General features: G+C 44.1%; 1 protein-coding gene across 1 annotated transcript in view; it reads right to left on the bottom strand.

Moving 5' to 3' along the window:
* Positions 1 to 16,614: 16,614 nt before the first annotated feature.
* Positions 16,615 to 21,254, bottom strand: part of GALNT15 (polypeptide N-acetylgalactosaminyltransferase 15) — a 42,580-nt gene continuing 37,940 nt past the window's right edge. The window contains exons 9-10 of the mRNA XM_080803377.1: positions 21,087 to 21,230; positions 16,615 to 18,632 (exon numbers count right to left, since the gene is read on the bottom strand). Of these exons, the coding sequence (XP_080659503.1) occupies positions 18,489 to 18,632; positions 21,087 to 21,230 (288 nt within the window). The 3' untranslated portion in view covers positions 16,615 to 18,488. The remainder of the gene's footprint in view (positions 18,633 to 21,086; positions 21,231 to 21,254) is intronic.

Below are 21,254 nucleotides of genomic sequence, written 5' to 3'. Positions count from 1 at the left end.
AACAACAGAAGTCCTCTAAGTTTCCCAGAAGCTGGGAAGGAGCCCCAGGTCATCCTATGAATTAGTGGTGGAAGCAGGTGGCAGATTTGGGGAGCCCGCGTGCCCTTTGCAAAAGGGTGGTGGGTGATGACACACACCTAAGTACAATGCTACGCAGGGGCAGGGTGCAGGGCGCAGGCGCAGGGTGAGGGGTGCCCAATGGCTGTGAGAACTAAGATGGCCAAGGGACAGACAAATGAGGGAGGCAACTACTTCTTCTCACCAAATCTGGAGCTCACGCTTGGGTCCAAAAAGCAAGTCAGCTGGTAATTTCTAAGACGAATTTGGCCAAAACCAATATATACATATATTCCAGTCAATATTTTCTCCATTATTCCTAATTTTGTTACATCGTGGCATATGATATTGGACAACTGCTTTGCACACATGTATAATTTGGGGGATCTTTTCCCTCACTCCACCTCCTCATGTAGGCATTTCGTCATGTCACATCATCACAAAAACAAGGATGAGGACAGTACAGTAAGATATTTTGAGCGAGAGAGATCACAGTCACATAATTTTTTTTACAGTATCATTATAACTGTCCCATTTGTTTAATTAGCTGTTGTTAATCTCTTCCTGTGCGTAATTTACAAACAAGACGAGCATTGGTGGGTATGTATAGGGAAAAACAGTATATGTAGGGTTCAGTCCTACAGGTGGGTTCAGGCATCCATTGGGGTATTGGAACGTATGTCCCAAGGGTACGGATTGGAGACTACCGTAGTGAAAACGGCGAAGAGAGGCCTGCAACCGAGTGGGGAATGGAGCAGTGGGTGTGCAGAAGGAGAATGACTGGGATGGGGAGTTATAATCACCCAAATGTCCTGGCTGCCCACCGAGGAGCTGGAGGCCTCTGGGCTACGAGCAGAAGCCCTGTGGTTCCCAGGAACACCATGAGCGGTGGGAGGTGTTGCCAAAAAGCCGGGCCTTGTGGGCACAAGGTAGATCTTCAGTATTCAAACAGGATGGAAGGCAGCAGATTGGGGTCAAGGGAAGCCTTGGAAATTTGGATGGGTCAGGGGGATGGTAAGGGGCTTCTATGACTCTCGTGCAGAGAAAACAAATTCGTATTTCAATAGAAAACTCCGCTTGATCTAGAGGACACTCCTGCGGGTTTTCTGGATCCAGCTTCTCATTGTCTTTGAGCTATTTTGCAACTCCAGAGTTGTAGGCAACCCCGGCTTCACCACTAGACCATTCTGGCCTGCACGTTCTGTATTGTCCAGTAAAGGTTCCATTGTCTGCCCTCCCACCACTTGAAAAGCCAGATTGTGCCTCCATTTGCATATTCATTTCAATATTCATCCATGAATGTGTCTGTTCCTTGGATTCTCTTTTGAACTGGTTATAACATCTCCTGGTCTCTCCTTAGTTAAATAAAATGGTTCCCCCATTAGTTAAATATAATCTTTAACATGTTCCCTTTTGTATCTGTATGAGGCTCATGGTTTTACCATTTGGTTGAGAATTATCTTCTAACGGTGTTCCCAGGATTGTGGAGAGGGCAGCTGGAAGTGGGTGAGGAGGAAGAGCCATCTGGACACACCTGGGCGCGTGGAGAAGTCGGTGATGGACACCGGGTATATGTGGAGGGACAAAGCCCAGGCACAGGTGAGGAAAGGAGTTGGGGGTGCTGTCATGAGAGTCTGCAAGGTCTGGATATCTGGGAGCCTCAGGGAACCCACAGTCCTGGGTGAGGAAGCTCTGTACAGGACTCCCCCTAGCACAGCGCCAGTTCTCTGGTGACGAATTTTCTTATCCTTGAATCCCTCGTCTACAAAACTGAGGGTCTTAGGTGCTTTCTGAGAATCCCTGCAGGATGAGGATTCCACGTTGTTCGGGAAGTATCTCAGGACTAGTCCAACGGTTCTGCTAAGAAATCATCTGAAACCTATAAACAAAGCAAAATGATGGCTGTATGTCCTTCCAGTATCATAGCGGGATATTAGCCAACAGGACCTACCTAAGGATGATCTAGATCTCTATAGACACGTGAATCTGGCTTACAATATATTATTGGCTAGGGCTCGACTCATGAGATTAGGTGTTAATTTAGGTGTTAATTTGTGGAAGAGTGGGCAGTTCTAAGTGACTTGATCCTGGTACAGAAGCAAATAATTTCTATCGACCAGAAAATATAACTCCCAAAGATTTTCTTGCCCTGTGAGACATTACCTAATTTCCACATCTTATTTCAACATTCTTTCTTCCCCCACATGATTATGCCAGTCTCTCCTAATCTTCTTTGAACCAACTTTATCAGTCTGCGGATTCCCTCATTAATGAGCTAAATAAACCTTCGGCACATGCTCACTATAATTTGAATGAGGGCGATATTGTTTTAACCTTTTGAAATTTACCATATTGACAGTGCGGTTGGCAGCTTGAGGTAGACTCTGTGTAGTACCGTCCTGAGGTCTCCCCAAAGAGCAGTGTGATCCCCATTCTTCCGTTATACACCCAGTGCCCACCTTGTGCCTGACACCACGCTGTGTGCTGAAGTTGCGGGGGGTGGGGTGGGAAAGAAGCAGACACTGTTCTCAAAGAATTCATACCTGTGGCCAGAGAAAACTTGTTTGTTTCTTAAATTGACAATTATAATGAAATGTGAGTCCCGTAATAGAGGTTTTCCAAGCTAAAGCTTAGATACTTAAAACAACCCCCAGCTGACACATATGCTCATGTCATCTTTCGTATAATGGGCATTTAAAATGGATGTCGAAGATGGTAGCTGGACTTAAAAAGGAACGAAATCTTGACATTTGCAACTATGTGGATGAAACCACAGAATATTACTCCAAGTAAAATAAGTCAGTCAGAGGAAGACAAATACCATATGATTTCACTCATATGTGGAATTTGAGAAACAAATGCACAAAGAAAAAAGAGACAACTCCCCAAACAGACTCTTAAACTATAGAGAACAAACTAATGGTTACCAGAGGGGAGGCGGGAATGGAAGGGTGGGTGCGACAGGTGATAGGGATTAAGAGTAACAGCAAGGAAGGGAGAGAGGGAGGGAGGGAGGGCGAAAAAGAGGAAAGAAATAAGGAAAGAAAGAAAAGAAAAGGAAAGGAAAGGAAAGAAAGGAAGAAAGAAGAGAAATGAAAAATGAACAAATAAAGTGGTAGCTGGAATCTTTAGCGGCTGAACTGGTTTTGAGCTACTCAAAAGTGTGGTGACGTTTGAAAGGAAATAGGAGTTTCTTCTCTGAATCATTTCACCCCTTCAAGGCATGCCCAGCAGCCCAGAGTTTTGAACTTTCCTGAAATCTCCTGACACTATTTGTTCTTCTTTTGTATTATGGTGGCATTAGCTTTTGTTGACTTTTTTGATCATGGTGTTGGGGTGACGGTGGGACACAGGCCCGTTTGTTTTTCCAGGTTTCAGGAAACTTTCAGGGGCATGTGGTATTAATTGCGGTATTAATTGTCCGATGCGCGAGGACCTGGTGCCTATTCCAATTGTGCCACTAGATGGCGCAAGTTCACCAATCTGGGCGGCCGCAGCTTCACACGGAAGAACGCTAGGGCATTGAGATCCGGTGCTTCGGGATTTGAATCCTTTGTTAGTTTTGTGACCTTGGGCAAGCCAGTTTCTCCCTCTGTAAAACTGGGATGATGCTGGCTTAGGACAGCTCCGTCAGGACCGGGTTCGTGGGCCAGTGTGCCCTGAATGGAGAGTGTGTGAGAGGTGGTTAGGGCTGGGCTGTGGGTGAATTGCATGGAACATTAAGCGGGTGGGATCTTTGTCTTAGACAATGGAGAGCCACAGCAGCCTTCTGAGCGGAGGAATAATGGGACACTGTCACCTGTCATGACCCCTGGAAAGAGCAGGGACTGCCCATGGCTGGGGACTAGATAATTTCATCCTCATTTCCTCCCCAAATCTCCTTCCTTCGCCTACCTCCTCTTTTTCTCACCTTCTCCTCCTTCCTTCCTTCATTGATTGATTCATCCATTCAATAAATATCTATTAACCATATCCCATACTGAAGATATGTTTTAGGTACTTGAATTAATCAGTGAACAGCAGTGACGAAGCTTCTTCCTGGAGCTTACAGAAACCCATTCACATTACTGTATTTGTAGATTCATTTGTCTTCTTTAATATGAGCCTCCTGAGCTGTTTGGGGTCACCTTCCTCTCCATGTAAAGAATCTGTGTCATGCTACTCTAGGTTGTATTATACGAGATACTAAAGTAACCTAACTCTGTATCTAAAGTAACTAGATACTAACTCTGTATCTAAAGTAACCTAACTCTGTATTATACGAGATACTAAAGTAACCTAACTCTTAAAGTAACCTAACTCTGTATCTCCCAGCCTCCGTATGACTAAGCACACTTAAGTGCATGTCTGCCACATGCTGCCGAAAGGTGCCTGTTAGAAAGGCTGACCCATCAAAGAAAACGGAAAAGAACTTGATTATGTTAGGGTGCAGGACTAGCCCTGTAGTGGGGCCTGGGGCTCCATGGCAGGATTCTCAGAGGCCCTGGTCTAATTTTGCAGCTCTAAGTTGAAGAAGGAATGTACTAGGAGAAGGAATGTGTTAGCCCGGAAAGCTAATGTAATAAAGGAAGACTGTGTTCATGTGTGATTTCATTTAGATTCTTCTGAAAGCAGAGCCTGGGGCAAAGTTTTGGTACAGTGGTTGACATGGGAGATGAGCCTGGGTAGTAGGACTGTGGGAGTGAGGAAGTGAGATAGGAAAGAAGGAAAAGCCAATTTAAGGGCACATTCTCAAAGTTGCAGCCTGTTTTGCTAGACCCTTCTGAGAAGTACACAGAATGCCTCCTAGAATTATCCAGCTAAAAAAAGGAGACAGGAACTTCCTTGCACAGATTCCCATCCCCACAGTGACTAAGAGTTGCCTTGGGATTGTTAACTTGCCCAGCAAGCCCAGATTCTTGCTCCCGGGCTTTGTGAACACCTCTGTTTTCAGAGAAGACCCTTATGATGGGGCTAAGGGAATCAGAGTCACACAGAGCTGTCCAGGAGCCGTGGCTGGAAGAAGAAGTGGCCTGATGGCATGTGACGCAGGCACCGGAGATGTCTCAGCAATGCCTTACTGAACTTCGTAGTCATAATAAGTTGTATAACCCAGGCTGGGTGAGACACTGCTGGCTAGATGAGGTTGTCTCTGGCTTATAGCCAGAATACTAGCCTCTGTGCATAATCCCAGTCTTAAACATGGTGAGAAAATGTTGAGCTTCCAGAAATTCTGATGAGATCCTTCTTTGATTTTGCACAGTTTGAGTGGCAATGTGAGGCTGATTTGGGGATCAAGGCGTGTGAACCTTCTTTGGAACATGTAATTTTCTCTACCACGTACCCTGACTCTGCTGACTTTCTTAAACCTTTGACTTGTCCAATGGCATTAAAATGCCTGACTGTCCTCTAGCCTGGGCCACTGTAGGCATTGGTCAGCACAGTAGCCATGCACAAACCTTGCTTCAGAAACTGCTCTACATGCTCCAAGTCCCATTTAAAGTACTTCTGTGATAGTTGCAGGCAGCCACAGAGTCTACAACATGTGGCATGCCTGTCACTTTCCTCCCTGACAGCCTGACTTCGTTTAGCTGAAGTATTTTGGGGCTGGGAAGGTTGTCTGAGCCATCACCATCATGCTTTGTCACCTGCAAACAGACGGCAGGAAATGAATTGGTGAGCCCTGATGGTTTCTGAGGTTGGGCCGTGAATATCATGGTTGTGAGTCACTGAGGAGGTAGAGAGAATCTTCTATGTCTCCAGTCACACTTAGAGTTTTTCGAGAAATGGAAGAGTGCTCCTGATCTGTGCCTACTCTTCTGCTCCTTGTGCTTCATGAGTTGATTTTGCTCAGAGCCATGCAGCTGGGCTAATGAGGGAACCTGTCACCTGTGAGGGCAGAGCTTGTATCATATGAGACCCGAGAAAGAAAAAGACACCTGCCACCAAGCCTGGCACCCATACCTGGGCTGCAGAGTTCCCTCCCTGCTTAACACACAACGTGATGAACATCAGCCTTGGACAAGGTCACTCTGTGTCCAGGATGGAATGAAACAGAGCAAGGCTACATTGTCAGCATGGATGAGCAAAGACAAAAGCAAGAACTGAGCAAACTACAAGAATGGTCCAATAGCCTTCTCTTGCTGGAAAACATGAATTGTTGTTGATCAACCATACTTTAGTCCCCCTCTGTTCCTCCCACTGCCTTCTATAAAAAATTACTAAGATTCCCAATCGTAAAATTACCCCACTTTCTGACAGCCTCCAGTCTAGAGCAAGACCATACTTCCTGGAACTCTTCCCAAGTCACCCAACTCGAGCTCTGATCTTGTAAGCCTCTTTCAACAGCCTCCTACATGGTTCTTCATGGTGTATGGTATCCCTTATTGCAACAAGTGCCAAAGAACCTGACTTGGATTGGCCACAGGTGGTGTTGGCTGGTGCCACCAACAGGCCCAAAGGGAAGATGGTCTGTGCTGATCTGCTGCATGGGAGGGGCCCGTGGATGCCTGCCACATCTACTGCAGAAATGTTCCCCTGAGCCACTTGGCAAGGTGATTTGGGCTCTGACCCCGCAGGGGACTTTGGTTTGTTGGCTCATGCGGCAGGTGTTTTTGGTACCTAGAATCACATCCCTGGTCTTCTTTGGATTTCAGCATCGGCTCTGGGAACACATTTCCATACATCTTACACCATATCTTACACCATATGAAGGTCAAGCCCATGTCTTCCCACTTCTCTGCCTGGGGTCTTCTCTGAAGCCCTGGGAGCCTGCTTTGCTTCTGCAGGTACAGCCTGTTAAGGTGCATTGGAGATGCCCCCAAGGGAAGCCTCCAAACTAAGGGAAGGGAGCTGGTGGGAAAATGTTCCAAGGTAGAAGAATCAAGCCTCATTGCTCACAACATTCTTATATTGGCTCTTCCTCCCTCCTTGTCTCATTCCCACTACTCCCTCCCTCTTGCTCCCTGGGATTACCTCCCAAATAAAGCACCTGCATACAAGACCTTGTACAGGTCTGCTCCTTAGGTTAACCCAAACTAACATCCCTTCCCAGGACCTACCCACCACCATTCCCTCCCTATAGGATTCCTTAGCCATAATATTGGCTGGGATTGTATCTACACCCAGCTCCAATCACATGACACCAACTGGAGCCACATGAAACAGAGGAACTGCCTAGTTGAGCCATTCCCAAACACCTAACCCACAAAATTGTGAGTTATAATAACAACAGTTGTTTTAAGCCATTAAGTTTAGGGATAATTTCTTACACAGCTATAGAGCACTAGAGTAGTGTAGTGGGTGGGGGTGGGGGGTGTGAGGTCTGGAATGATTGTAGCCAGAAGAGGAGTCTAAAGCCATCAAGGGACCATCTTGGGGGAACCAGGTAATAGAGCTAAACCAAAGGAAATCAGAGCAAGTGATGGATCCTTATGATCCTGTTTGAGTTCTGGATCAAGCCAGACCTGCAGGTAAACTACTCCAGACTTGCCAATTACTTGATTATTATTTCCTCCTTTTGCTTAAACCAGTTCAGGCCAGGTTTTCTTTCGCTTGTAAACCAAAATATCCAGAATGATCCAGCCCCCCCACCCCGCCCCATCACCAGTTTTCCTTTATGTTGTGAAGAATATAAAGTTTAGTTTTGTTCTGGCGTCTGCAATTGTTGAAGGGCAGTTACCTGATAAGGGTACATGTCAAGGACATCAGAAACCCCTGAACCTGGCTACATGTCGGAATTCATCTACATAGAGATCACCGGGTCTGTAGCATTTACTGCCTCAGGGGAAAAACAACAATTCAAAGAAAAGGTTTGAGAGTGTGTGAAAGCCTGGGTTCTGAGGGAAAATGAGAGTATACCCCCATATCCTAAACTCTCCTGAGGAGCCAGAGAGAAACATCCATATAAGCCCCCGCCTCGTTGTCTGAGAGATTGGACATGCCCAGATGGAGCCCGGCAGACTTGGGAAAGCGGTAGAGTGGGGTAGAGGCCGGTATGTGCTTTGGAAAGGGTGCCGGGCCAGTGCCCACCCCCGACTCCAGTCAGGGGGCTGTTAAGTGCAGGGTACATCTGTGGCCTTGCAGGAGGGCCCCCATCTCCCTGGTTTGCTCTGAAACCCACAGATTCCATGTAGAATGCCACGCCTTCTGCGGGGGAGGCGGTTGTGTACTTCCCATCCCCCAGCACTGGTGTCTTTCCTGTCTACCACTTCCACGCCCTTTGAAGCTTTTCTCCTTAGTCTCCTCGGTTAGAAAAATGAGTTGTGCTCAATCCATTTCTAGTCAGAGCACTCTTGGCTTTTCTGATTTGTGTCCCTGTGTGCACTATTTGGAAAAAAAAATTTTTTTTTAAAGACATTCTACTTTGTAAAAAGATTCCTTTTGATCTCAATGAACTAGACTTGTGCACTCTTCAAAGAAAATCTTTTCTCCACTGATTGTCTTTGTCTCCTAGTCTATCAATGCTGGAAGACTGAAAAGTGGTCAGGAAAAAAAGCCTCTGAAGTTTGACCTCACGTAAGAGCTCTTGGGTGACTGCGTTTAAGTTCTCCAACTTTTCTTCTCTTGCTTTTTTACTCCACCTGACTCTGCATACACACACACACACAAGACACCATGACCACTTCAGTTCAAATTCAATAAACCTGTGTTTTGTATCTAACAGAAGTCAGAAAGTGTGCAAAGGCCTCCAGGCAAAAAGGTATGCAAAATGTAATGAGTCTAGTGGAGGAAATGTGTGCAGTTATTGTAATACGGAGTGGTCCATGTTTAGGCAAGAAGGTGCACGTTAGGTCCAGAAGAGGTGCACTTAGCCCAGCCTGGGAGTTTAGAGGGATGATGGATGAGCAAGTCTTGCACGATAAGCAAGATGGTGAAAGGAGAGAAGGGTGCTCTGGGCAGAGGGAACAGTGTGGCCAAAGTAGAGACAATAAAGTGTTGTGTTTGAGGACTGTGTGTTAAGAGATGGTCCAGTGAGTCCAGAGGTTAGAGCCCAGGGTTAGAAAAAACCTTGTGGGCAGGTTGTGTTGGGAGGGCAAGGCATTGTTTTGAAGGCAATGGGGAGCCATGGAAGGATTTCTGGCAGGAGAGCAATTAGGCTATATCACTTGGGCTCTAGTGTCAATGGAAGGTGCCTGGATGAGTGGGTCTGAGGTTCCAGAGGAGTCCAGGCTGGAGAAATACCTGGAAATGATCTTAGCATAGCTGAATTATATTTCAAGGATCACTGACGGCTGGGCATGTCCTCATAGCAATTTTGGAAAAATAATTGTTATGTTATTTACAAATTTAGGTCTATTTTGTGTCCTACTTGGCAAATGTATCAAAAGGCGCATTTGCTTCCTTTCCTGGAATTGTTTTTTAAATATCTCTGCCTTCCCAGAAACTGAAGAGTACATATCCAGCTCGGAGACTGAGCTGACACAACATGCAGTGAAGATGATATTTTGCAATGTTTCTGATTCATGGGTGATTCATCAAGATCAACAGAGCTAAAGTTCAGAACACACAGGGGACAAGGACCTGGAAATGTTCTCGGCACATAGTAGATATTCAAGGAATATTTATAGTTTTTTGTTTGGAAAGTGACCCTAAGAGTCTAGAATTCACTCTGGAAAGAGCATTATAATCTGGGTTTATAGGAGTAAACGTATCACTCAGACACTTAACTTTGTGCTTTGTAAACCTAAGCCAAGCCATTGAAATGTCTGGGATTTTCACTGCTTTGCCTTGCTTTCAGAGCCCAGAAAGATTTTAGCTTTCCAACTTAACCCTCACGGGTATCAGCCAGATGCTCTTGCCTTCTGTGGTTACTGACTGGATTAAGAGGGAGAAGATTAGAACCAAAGAGCTGGGAGTTTTTTATTAAGCCCCCGCCTTATGGAAAAGCCTTGAGAAAATCCAGAGGCCCCTTGACATGATCGCATAATAGCTTTCCTGCTCATGGGAAACAGATGGGGTTCACAGGCTGTAACTCGTTTTAAGCAAATTCCCAAGCATCTTCCTATATCATATACTCACTCCCATGTGATATACAATAAAGGAAGAAAACCACAATACATCCCATGGGAAGATCACCCTCTCATATTTTTAAGCCATGCTTCCTTGTTTTCTATGTTTCTTTTAAAAAGCAAATAGAAACCTGCCTCTGGGAGACAGAAATAAATGAAAAGGGCTTTTTGGGGTGGTACTTTTGGGCCGTAGTGTTTTTCAAAGAGGTGTGTAATAAAAGAGATCAAAACACTTTTGCTTTGTAGAATGTCTGACCAGTTGTGATGGTGGAGGGTAATTTCCAGATGGCAGGCACCCTTATGCCTTCCTCATACCCCAGCATGGGTAAACTGAGCCAGGTCTGGGGCAATTGAAGAGTCCTACTTTGGGCAGGGGGTAGGAGTTGATCAGATGATACCATGGGGTTGGGTGCACAAAACTTTATAGGTCTTTGTCTCAGTGTCCTGTCATTTTTGTCTCATAATGATACACTTGATCTTAGCCAAAAGGCCACAAAGCGATCATCATCTCATAATGATAAAAAAAAAAGAAAAAGAAAAAGAAAAGAAACAAAGCCCACCCTTGCTTGAGGGAGGAGTCATTCCCCAAATACAGACACTGTTACTGGTTAACCATCAAGCAACTTCCCATCTTCTCCACTTGCAGACGCCAGTTATGTTCTGGATGGCACTGTGCCCGGCCTGTTCCCACTTTGCTGAGGTACCTTCTTGGTCGTTTTCCCAGCTTTCCATGCTGCCAAAGGTGACCATGTGTCACGGTTCTGACCAATGAGACAGAAGGAGAAGTCCGCTGGGGAACAAGGGGGCCTCTGGGGAAGAATAGAAATAAAGACGTTGGGGAGGAGCTTCCTTCTGCTGCCTCTCTTCCTTCCTATTTGGGATATGGGGGCAAGGATGTTTGGTGTGGTGTTTGGTGTTGTGGCAGCCATCTTGTAATGACAAAGAGATAGATACCAGAATCAAAAGCCACGGGGGATGGTAAATGGAAGGTTAAGAAGAGCCTGGGTCCTAGATGATGTCTCTGAGCCATTGCACCGAATATGGAACTAGCTACCATTGCATTGGGCATGTGTGATGACTAAAGATCTTTATTTCTTCAGCCCCTGGGAGTTGGTTATTCGGTTAATGATGCCTGAACACATCCAGACTAATACATCTAATTTTGGCAGGTCCCAGGTCACCTTGGCCCTGATTTTCACCTCTCTCCATTTGGAAGGTCACTGCTTTACTTCATTTTCTTTACTCACAAATATTGGGAAGGAGTAAAATGTGTAGGTCAAAAGCAAAGGCTTCTGGGCCCATTTATATCACTTTCTAGTTGTATGGCCTTGGGAAACTTATCTGTGTAAGCTTCTCTTTTCTCAACTATAGAATGGGATATGTAAAATAGAATAATAAAGGTACCTACTTCATTGGCCTATTTTGAATATAAGAAGAAATAACGCAAATAAGAACTTAGTACAGGCTTAACACTTGTGGTTATTACCATTATTTCTGATGATGGGTACCTATATTTGTTCACAGAGGTCTTACTGGTTATTGTTCATTTGGTATCCAGAGTTTTTTAGACCTGATTTTTCTCCCAACTCTTGACATTTCATTCTTCTGTATCCCACCTCCCGGATTTTCCTTCTCCATAATATAATCCATGTAGTAAAGAACCCAGCCCTGTGGTAATGGTAAGGGGGGAAACAAGGAAATATGGATCATGGCTCTTTGCTTTAAAAAAATGCCTATTGCTTAGTCTGGAATATAATTCCACCATGAGCCACATTGAATAACAACATAAGACAGGAGTCATATTAAGGCAACCTGTATTGTGTTTCCATCAGGATTCCACATGCAAGGTTAGGGCTAGCTGGATAGGGAAGCTATGCAAGGAAGTGGCAGATGGCTTGGAGAAAGGTGCTGGAGACCAACCTGACCATTTGGCCATTGCCCTAACAAACATGTGAAGGGATGTCATTGCTGGGCACAGAGCTGGAACCTTAGGGAGACAGTGGGGGCTCTACCACCATGCAAACCAACCCACCTCCTAGAGCTATGTGTGAAGGCTTCCCTTGGAGAGTGGTCAAGGATATTCGCAAAGAGTTGACTGAAGAAGAAAATGATGTTCCCAATGAATAGTAAGAACAGGGCTTCTCATTCTTCCATCACTTTAAGCATCTGATGAACACGGGGGAAAAAACAGGATCTCCCCAAAAAAGAAGTCAACAGCCTTCAACTGTGGCTTCCATCTGGGTAACCTGAGCTATGGAGTCATCTGTCCCTTGTGCATGGTGAAGGCTCACGGAACAATGACAGGTGGGATCAGCAGGGGGGAGAGTAGATATCTCTCTACAGGTTGCAAGGTAGGTTACAAGGTTGAGATGGGCTCGGACAGCTTGGGCCCTGTCTGTGATAGTGGGGAGGAGAAAGCACCCTAGGCTTTTTTTAAAAATCTGGAGCCAGTCTTGGATGTGCCAACATTGACACTTGAAGGGGCATGATGGACCAGCAGCCCCAAACATAGATTATAAGGATCAGAAGGAGCCCCTGCATCTGGCCTCTAAGCATGTGTTACAGGCCTGTGCTGGCTTAGGAGCACAGGGAGTGAGACTTGTTGGCCTGGTACACCCCTGGCCTCAAGCCAAGCTTTTGGAAATCCCTTGGCTCCTCTTGACTTTCGCTGTTTGTGTTTTGAAGCCTGGTGAACTTGGATGTCGGGGATGAGAGTTTATATAAACACAAAGAGGTTATCACTTTTGCCCACACGAGAGTTGGTGCCTGACTGACTTCAAATCCCAATTGCAAGAGAGAACTGTGGCAGGAAAGGGAGGGAGGGTGTGTGTTTCCCTTCGTGAGCATCTTCACCACAGTAAGGAAAACTACAGTGACAAATTTTATCTGATAGCACAGTGTAATCCCACCGGCTTGGCTGAAAGGCTTCTTAGCAGCCCTCCCTCCTTCGTCGCTGGTCTTACTGCAGCCTTTGGCTCACTAAGAAGGCTTGTTCTGCCTAACCGCCAATGACAACAAAGGCCATTGGAATCTGTATGTCCCCAGAGGAAAGAGGACTATGGGCCGAGTGTCAATGTTTTATATTTTGATCAAGAAAAAGAGATTTATTTGTTTATTCCTATTTCTTTCTAAAAAGGACTGAAGTCTGCTTACCCTGGGAACGTGCTATACTGTTTTGTTTTTCTTTGCTTTTTTGTTATTTATAGTGCAGAAATACTTTGTTTTTATATTTTTCAAGGATACTTACAATTTCTTTGGTACTATTTTTCTGTTTTTTTAAAATCTGTGATTTATCTCCTTCTGCAGCTGGGTCAAAAACTCTACTCCCCGGGGGGTGGCAAACTAGGGTTGTGGGCTAACTCTGTTTTTGAAAATGAAGTTTGATTGGAACACAGCCATACTCCTTTGTTTACTATTGTCCATGGCTGCTTCTGTGTTACAGTGGCAGATGTGAGTAGTTGTGATGGAGACCAAAGAGCTCACAAAGTCAAAAATATGCATTGTCTCACCCAGTATAGAAAAAGTTTGCTGATCCCTGCTCTGGTCCATAGCCTAATATAATTTTAACAAACAATCTTGCCTCAGTGAATTCATCCTTATTGACATGATGTGGCAGCAAGAACTTGTGTCCGTTCTTCTATACACCAATGTTACCCTGCTTCCACCGAATGCCTAGTCTCACTGGTATCAATCTACCCAACCTGCACAGGCTCTCTCTTCCTTCTCTGTCCTGGACAGGGAGCTCAGCCCTGTTCCTTGATTTGCACCCTCCAACACAGCACACAAGTCAGTACATGAGTCACGGCCAAAAGTGTCTGGTGAATATAAGGAAACACCTTTGTAGTGTGAACTAGTCACCTAACTCTGAAAAATCCCTCTGACAACCCCTCCTGCCCCCACTGGAAAGACCTCCAGGATCACGTTGCTCTTCAGGACTTTACCATATTGTCTGGCCCACCTCTTCCTCAATACCCACCTTATATCTGAGTCCCCACACTTGGTCATGGAGAACAACCATGCTCTCCGCTCCTAACTTACATGGATACCTGTACATCCTCTTAACACTGGTATATACCAGTTACTGGACAAGAACTAGATATGAAAGGGAACAGTGTGTGTGTGTGTGTGTGTGTGTGTGAGAGAGAGAGAGAGAGAGAGAGAGGGATATTCAGGGGGAACCTAGGCTCCCTCAGGCTTCAGGATTCTACAAGGAAGGATATCAGTTAGGAGAATACTTGTGGCCTCTCTCTACCACCTCACTCATTCTTCCCCAGGGAGGAGGGATGTCTAATATTATTGAATATTTGGGATAAAGTCTGTGCATATTGCTCTTCCTCAGTCTCTCCCTTCCTGAGACACACCTTCCTAGAGATCCATTCTCTGGTCTTACAGTTCAGTGGAATAAGTTCAGCTCAGGGGAGTGGGGCGTCTGATGGGTTGGGACAACTGATCAAGACTGCCATTTGATAAGCAGAATAACTCCCTCAGGTGGAAGATTTTTGAGGGCCAGGCATGTACGTGAAGGCGGGTTTGCCATTAAGAGACACTGAAGTAAGGATTTGAGTGTAAGTGGTTTACCTGGAAGGTGAGTTTGGAAAGCACCAGTAGGGGATGGGGTAGGAAAGGAATGTAGCCAATTGAAGATGTATTATCAAGTCAGCCAGCGCTGTGGATGATTGGAGTGTAATCCTGCAGTAGGCTCTGGGAAATAGTGTAGAATTTGCACCTCAGCCTGAACCTACTGGAGCAGTGAGGGAACTGAGGTATCTATACTCTCAGCAGTCATTGATTGAGGGCTGCTTCTTGGGGGTTACTTTCTGCCCTGCCCCACATCATAAAGTAGACTTCTTCAGCTTTAGGAAAAACACTTAGGCAAAGAAATGCAGATACTGCCAGTTGAAAGTTCTTCAGGAGTTCCCTGAAGCTGTAAGACAGGAGGGAGGTGGGTTGGGCCAGAATACTCTGTGTCACCACCAGAGACTCCCATGTCAAAGGGTAAATTTGGCATCTCCTTCTTGGTTAGTTGTGCTTTACCTTTATTGTGTGACTAAAGGATTGAGAGAATCAAATTTTGGGCTTTGGCAGGATTTGTTTTCTGGTCATCCAATCTTATGTCTGGCTATTAGATGTGGCTGTATTCAGAGGTCACAGGTCCTGACCCATCTCCCAAGGGTCCCCTACATCTTCCTCTCTGTAGGTCCTCTATATAGGGCTACCTGGCTGCCAGACCCCAGCCACCTCCTCAAGACAAGGGCTGTATTCCCATGCCCAGCAGTAGGTCCTTTAGTAGCCCAGTCATCTCATGTTCATGTGAAATGACATGTCTACTCCTCCATACTCTGGATTATTCTTGGAGAGAAGCTAGGGCTGAGAAGAACTAAAAAATTCAACAATTGATTGATGTGCTCAGTGTTCCAAAAATCCTTTGGAGAAACTGATGGTGTTCACTCCATCAAGATTGGTCAGTTGGACTTGGTGATGGAAGGGCATAGAATGCCTGAGAGAGGAAAGGGAGAGTGAGAGAAAAGCTGTCACAAGACCATGGATGCTGGAAAAGCAGCCTTGATCAGAGATGAAAAAAAGGGGGAAGCTGAGGACAAGATAAGAAAAGTGAGGAGATCGTAACATAACCACAGGCCAAGCAGAAAAATAACAAGAAAGGTAAAGAACTCTCCTGGTCAAAAGAGTATAACTAGTAGACAGAATGAGAAAAGAGGAAAAGTGTTGATGGAGAGAGGAAAAGGAATTACACTGAGCAAGGTGTGTTTTCTTATATCATACAGGAACAAATCATCCTGCCATGTAGATTCAAACAGAGCTCGATGAGAAGCAAGGAATAAATAGTCCAAGAACTGGTCTGGTGGCCACTCTCCTAGTTCCAAGTAGCAACAGACTGCTGTTCACTGCTCAGAAAGTGGCCTACAGACAGCATCAGCATTCCCTGGGAGCTCTTTAGGAAGGCAGAATCTCAGGTCCCATCCCAGACCTACCAAATTAGAATCTGCGTCTTAACATAATCCCCATGTGATCTGTGAATACAGTGAAAGTTGAGGAGCACTGGATTGAGCCAAAATATTATGGCATGTCTCATGGACTCTGAGGACAGGGATCTAGCAAGACCTCAAGAACAAAACAGAAACATTAACCTGAATACAATCAAGATGTTCCATCGATCTCTTACCTCTACTCCTGAACAATAAAGTCCAATCATAAAAGTGAAGATCAAATTCTTGGGAATCAAATCTTTCTACTGTCAGGTTTCTCTACTTTTAAAATGATCATTATGGATAAAATCAATGCAGGGTCCACAGAGAACAGAATTTGAACACTTGGTTACACTATGAGGAAAAGGTTGAATGTCTTTTTGAACTAAATGGAGACATCTGTTTTGTTTAAATTAAGGATTTGTAAGTACCAGCTAGGGACTGAGTTGACAGCCATTTCTATAATAAAGTAATAAATCATGGGGATGGTTAAGGAAGCAAGGAACCCCACATTCTTGCTTTATTCAACCAATTAAGCAATAAGCCATCTGGGTCCTTTTGTTAATTACTGTCAAACACAACTTAGACAATTGAATTCAGCCTTTTATTTAATTATATTAATTTATTCCAGCAACTTCAAATACTCACAATGCCAATAATTAAGTTCATTTAAAAAAATAGAGGTCTTGTTTAATTTTTAGTTTGCAACTATTAATACCATTTACAAGGTTGCTGTCTGAGAATTTTTAGCTCCATCTCAGCCTCAGGATATTAGAGGAATTTGTTTTAAATATAGACATGTCTGAAGAAGAAGACAGTGGCTAAAATCTCTTCTCTCAGTGGGATGATCAGTCTACCCAGATCAGTAGAACTATCTGCCATGATAGAATATTCTATGTCTGTGCTCTCTAGTACAGTAGCCAATAGGCATGGGCAGCTATTAAGCCCTAGACATGTGACCAGTACAACTAAAGAACTGAGTCTAATTTTTTTTATTTTTAGTGAATTTACATTTAAATAGCCACATGCGGCTAATGGCTATTGTGGACAGCACAAGTCTGGAGTGTATTCTGAGGAAGGAGAAATGCAGTGGGCCATTGACTTAAGCTGATGGAAAAAGAATACATAATTATAATAGGCATTGTTTAGAAACCCTCACGTCCTACCTAGTTTTTCTTATTTGAAACACACTGACTTCTGAGATAGCCCAGAGGAGACCAAGATCTTTGAAGGGAGGTTTCTAAGCTGACCATAGGGAGAGTGAACTCTCCTCGGAGGAGAAATAGGCATAAATGGTGTCTCCCTAACAGCAGAACCAAGCCCACTCAACAGCTCCTTTATGGCCGAACCCGGTAGGCCAGGTCACAGCAAGGAGAGCCGTTCAGGTCTTGCTAGCACTGGCTCTGCTCTACTGGAGGCATGTTCCTTGCCCAGTTGTGAACATTCAACCTGCAGGCACATATGGGGGTCCCAGGCTAAGAGATGGCCACGTCAGTCCTAATGGACATTAATACCCAACTCTAGTTCCTTTCATATGAATTTTGGCTCAAATGCAGGCATTTCCCTTCTAGCAGGCTTGCCTTTTTATGGAGGTTGCTATTTCTGATCCAGTCCATGCAAACCCTATAACCGGGCATCAGGAGAGTTTCTCAACTTCGTTATTGGGAACGCTCAGTCTGAGCTGACCCTTCCAATACCAACGACTAAAGAGAAATACATTGCATAAGATTCTGGTTGGGGTTAACCAAGGTATAGAAGGGCTAGGGCAGGGCGAATGGAGGTAGAAAGTATGGAGGAAATTCTCATTTACATGAAAACATCCTATTCCAGATCCGCTGGCTCTTTCCAGCTGCCAGGTTGAGCTGGAAAATTAAGTCAAAGCTCTTCCATCTCTCTTCAACCCAATTCTTTGCTCAGTGGCTTCTCTTCCTTCGTCTATGGCTTAGCCAGTGAACATGGAATTTGTCCTAATGAGCTTAATCCAAAGTTCTGGAAACTTCAGGCCTTTACAACCTCTTCACACTTTAATTTTCATTGTTGGCTACACAGATGATCCAAAGTAAGGCTATTTGTAAGAAATTTATCGATTGGATTTATGTATCCTTGGAGGTATTGCCTGAGACTGTCCATGCCTCTTTCCTTTATCAGAGATAAAAGCAATTATCAAGTGCTTAATAGAAAAAAAAATCTTATGTACTATGTGATGACCATCTACCAGTGATGAAGACAATGAGACAATGAATCCTCTTTTTTCTTTTTCTAAAACAGCCAGCAGTCAATGCAATAAGGTGCAAGAAGGAAAGACTTTCTATATTCATTCACAGAGCTTTCTTCTCTACTATCACCAGGAGTACAAACACAAAAGGATCTGCTTCATGAAATATACATGCTCTTGTAGTTCTCTTGGGGCCAAACTGTGATGACCAAACTTCTCTATTCCTTCTGACACTGGCATTCATCATTTATCCACACTGCTGACGTTGTCAAATCGCCACAGCTGGCTGGCTTTTCCATCACACTGGCGCAGGTACAAATCTTTACTGTTTTCCTGCACCACAGCTTCCATGCATTTCCCAGAAAGAATGTGGACAATCATTCCATTCTGAAAAGAGGGGAAAAAAAGGAAAAGAAAAAGAAAGGAAAAGAAAAAAGAAGAAAAAAAAAGTCAGTTCCCAGCAATCAGTCAGCAAAGGATATTCCTAAGCTTTATGCTAATCATTATGAGACTCATAGAGGTGGTGTGAACTGGTCTGGTAAAGAACTGTAGTATGTTGGTTAATATAAAATATAATTTAGTAGCCCTAAATAAAAATATCATTTGGAACCTTGAGGTCATTAATTAAATTATCTTTACTGAGGTTATGTAATTGTGCTATTTTGGAGAGTTCTGGTTGGTAGCATGCCAGTATGTAGAGCATGTTTAGTCTTTATACCTTACTGGCGACATTCACTGTTATCACTGTACTTGTACATTTTTGTTTTCAAAAACATTTAGTTTGGGGGTGCCTGGGTGGCTCAGTGGGTTAAGCCTCTGCCTTCGGCTCAGGTCATGATCTCAGGGTCTTGGGATCGAGCCCTGCATTGGGCTCTCTGCGCAGCAGGGAGCCTCCCTCTGCCTGCCTCTCTGCCTACTCGTGGTCTCTCTCTCTATCAAATAAATAAATAAAATCTTAAAAATTTTTTTTTTGGTTTGATCTCTGCCCCCTTGTGAATCCTGCAATTTAGCACTTCTGCCACCAGGTTGCAGTAGAGAGTAAAGGCTCAAGGATACACAGAGGGCCAGTCAGTCAGGTTTGGAGGATGATGGCTGCTTCCTGCTCAAAATCCACCAGATTTGATATTGAATCCAGCCATCCCTTTTTCAACAACAACAAAAAAAGATTTCTTGTTGAAAAGTTAAACATTTAACCAACAAGGCTGATAATGTCCATTTGTGCGTTTGTTTTTTGTTTTTTTTTTTAGATAAAACTCACAAACCACAATATTCACTCTTTTCAAGTATATAACTTGATGACTTTTAGTATACTCACAGAGTGTATGCAATCCTCAGCGTAAAAAGAAACCCACTATCCATTAACAATAACTTCCTGCCCCTCCCTCCTCCTAGCTCCTGGAAATCACTAATTTGCTTTCTGTATTAATGGATTTGTCTATTCCGGACATATCCTATAAATGAAGTCATAGAATACATGGCCTTTTGTGATTGGCTTCTTTCACTGCATGATATCTTCAAGGGTCATCCATATTGTAGCATAAATACACCTAATTTCTTTTTTTTTTTTCTTTTCATTGTGGTAAAAACAGATAATATAAAAGTTACCATCTTAACAATTTTTTAAAAAATTTATTTATTTGACAGACAGAGATCACAAGTAAGGAGAGAGGCAGTCAGAGAGAGGAAGGGAAGCAGGCTCCCTGCTGAGCAGAGAGCCCCATGTGGAGCTCGATCCCAGGACCCTGAGATCATGACCTGAGTTGAAGGCAGAGGCCCTAACCCACTGAGCCACCCAGGCGTCCCCATCTTAACCATTTTTAAGGGTAAAGTTTAGTAGTGTTAAGTATATTCACGTTGTTGTGAAACGGATATTCAGAACTTTTTCATCTTTCAAGACTAAAACTCTATACCTATTAAACAACTCTCCCCCACCCCCAGCCCCTGGTAACCACTATTTTACTTTCTGTTTTTATGAATTTGACTACTTTCGATACCTTATATGGGTGGAATCATAATGCATTTGTCCTTTGTGACACATTTATTTTACTTAGTGTGATGTCCTCCAGGTTCATCCATGCTGTGGCATGTGACAGAATTTCCTTTCCTTTTATTGAATAGTATTCCATTATATGTCTACCACATTTTGTTTATCCATTCACCCATCATTGAATGCTTGGGTTGCTTTTACCTCTTGGCTATTGTAAATAGTGCTACTATGAACAGTACTTCATTCCTTTTTATGGCTGAACGACAATACTTTAAATTTTAAAGTATTAGTTTTTAATATCTGAATTATACTGGGTGAATCTTACTCACTAACATTTTCCTTATTATTTTAAAATGCTCTTTTTAAAATATATCTTATCCACAGGACTTGGTTAGAATGGTCCTTTATGATCATTCATAAAGGACCTTAACTTGGTTTCCAAGATGTCTTTGAGCATGTGTGAGCCCCGAGTTTTAGGTTCACTTGTCACCAAGTAGAGAAAGAAGGGCCATTCTATCGCTCATAAAACCACATCACTGAAGTAGCTGACTGCTTCTGTAACACGCTCCGTGGTCTTACTGGTGACCTGAACTAAGAAACTTCAAAAAGGGACTATCTCTCTGTCTGCCATGGTCACGGTCAGAGCTTTACAGAGATATGACAAATCAGTACACTTTGTACTGTACAACTTTGCTGCAAGGTTGGCTTTACTTCTCCCTGAGGACTTAATGCTAAGTCACTAAGCTCAACAGCAGGGGCACTGGCTGGTATGGTAGCACTTGACCTCTTGGAAGACCCTGGGATACCGTCCCAGCTGGAGACACTGCTGCATGCTTCTTGAACAGATTACATACCTCTTGGAAGTCCCAGTACTGTTGATGGATGTCAGGGCCTTCCTCCGTGCAGTTCTGAAGAATCACCTGCTCTTGCCTGACAGCAAAGCACAGGTGCTGTGGGCTGCCAAAATGGATCCCCTTCCTGCTGGTGTGCTTCAGGTGCTGGGATAGGGGAATGGTCGTTAG

This window comes from Martes martes, assembly GCF_963455335.1.
Source record: "Martes martes genome assembly, chromosome: 1".
Classification (NCBI taxonomy): domain Eukaryota; kingdom Metazoa; phylum Chordata; class Mammalia; order Carnivora; family Mustelidae; genus Martes; species Martes martes.
Note: the sequence above shows the minus strand (reverse complement) of the source record. Positions and strands in the feature narration are given on the sequence as shown.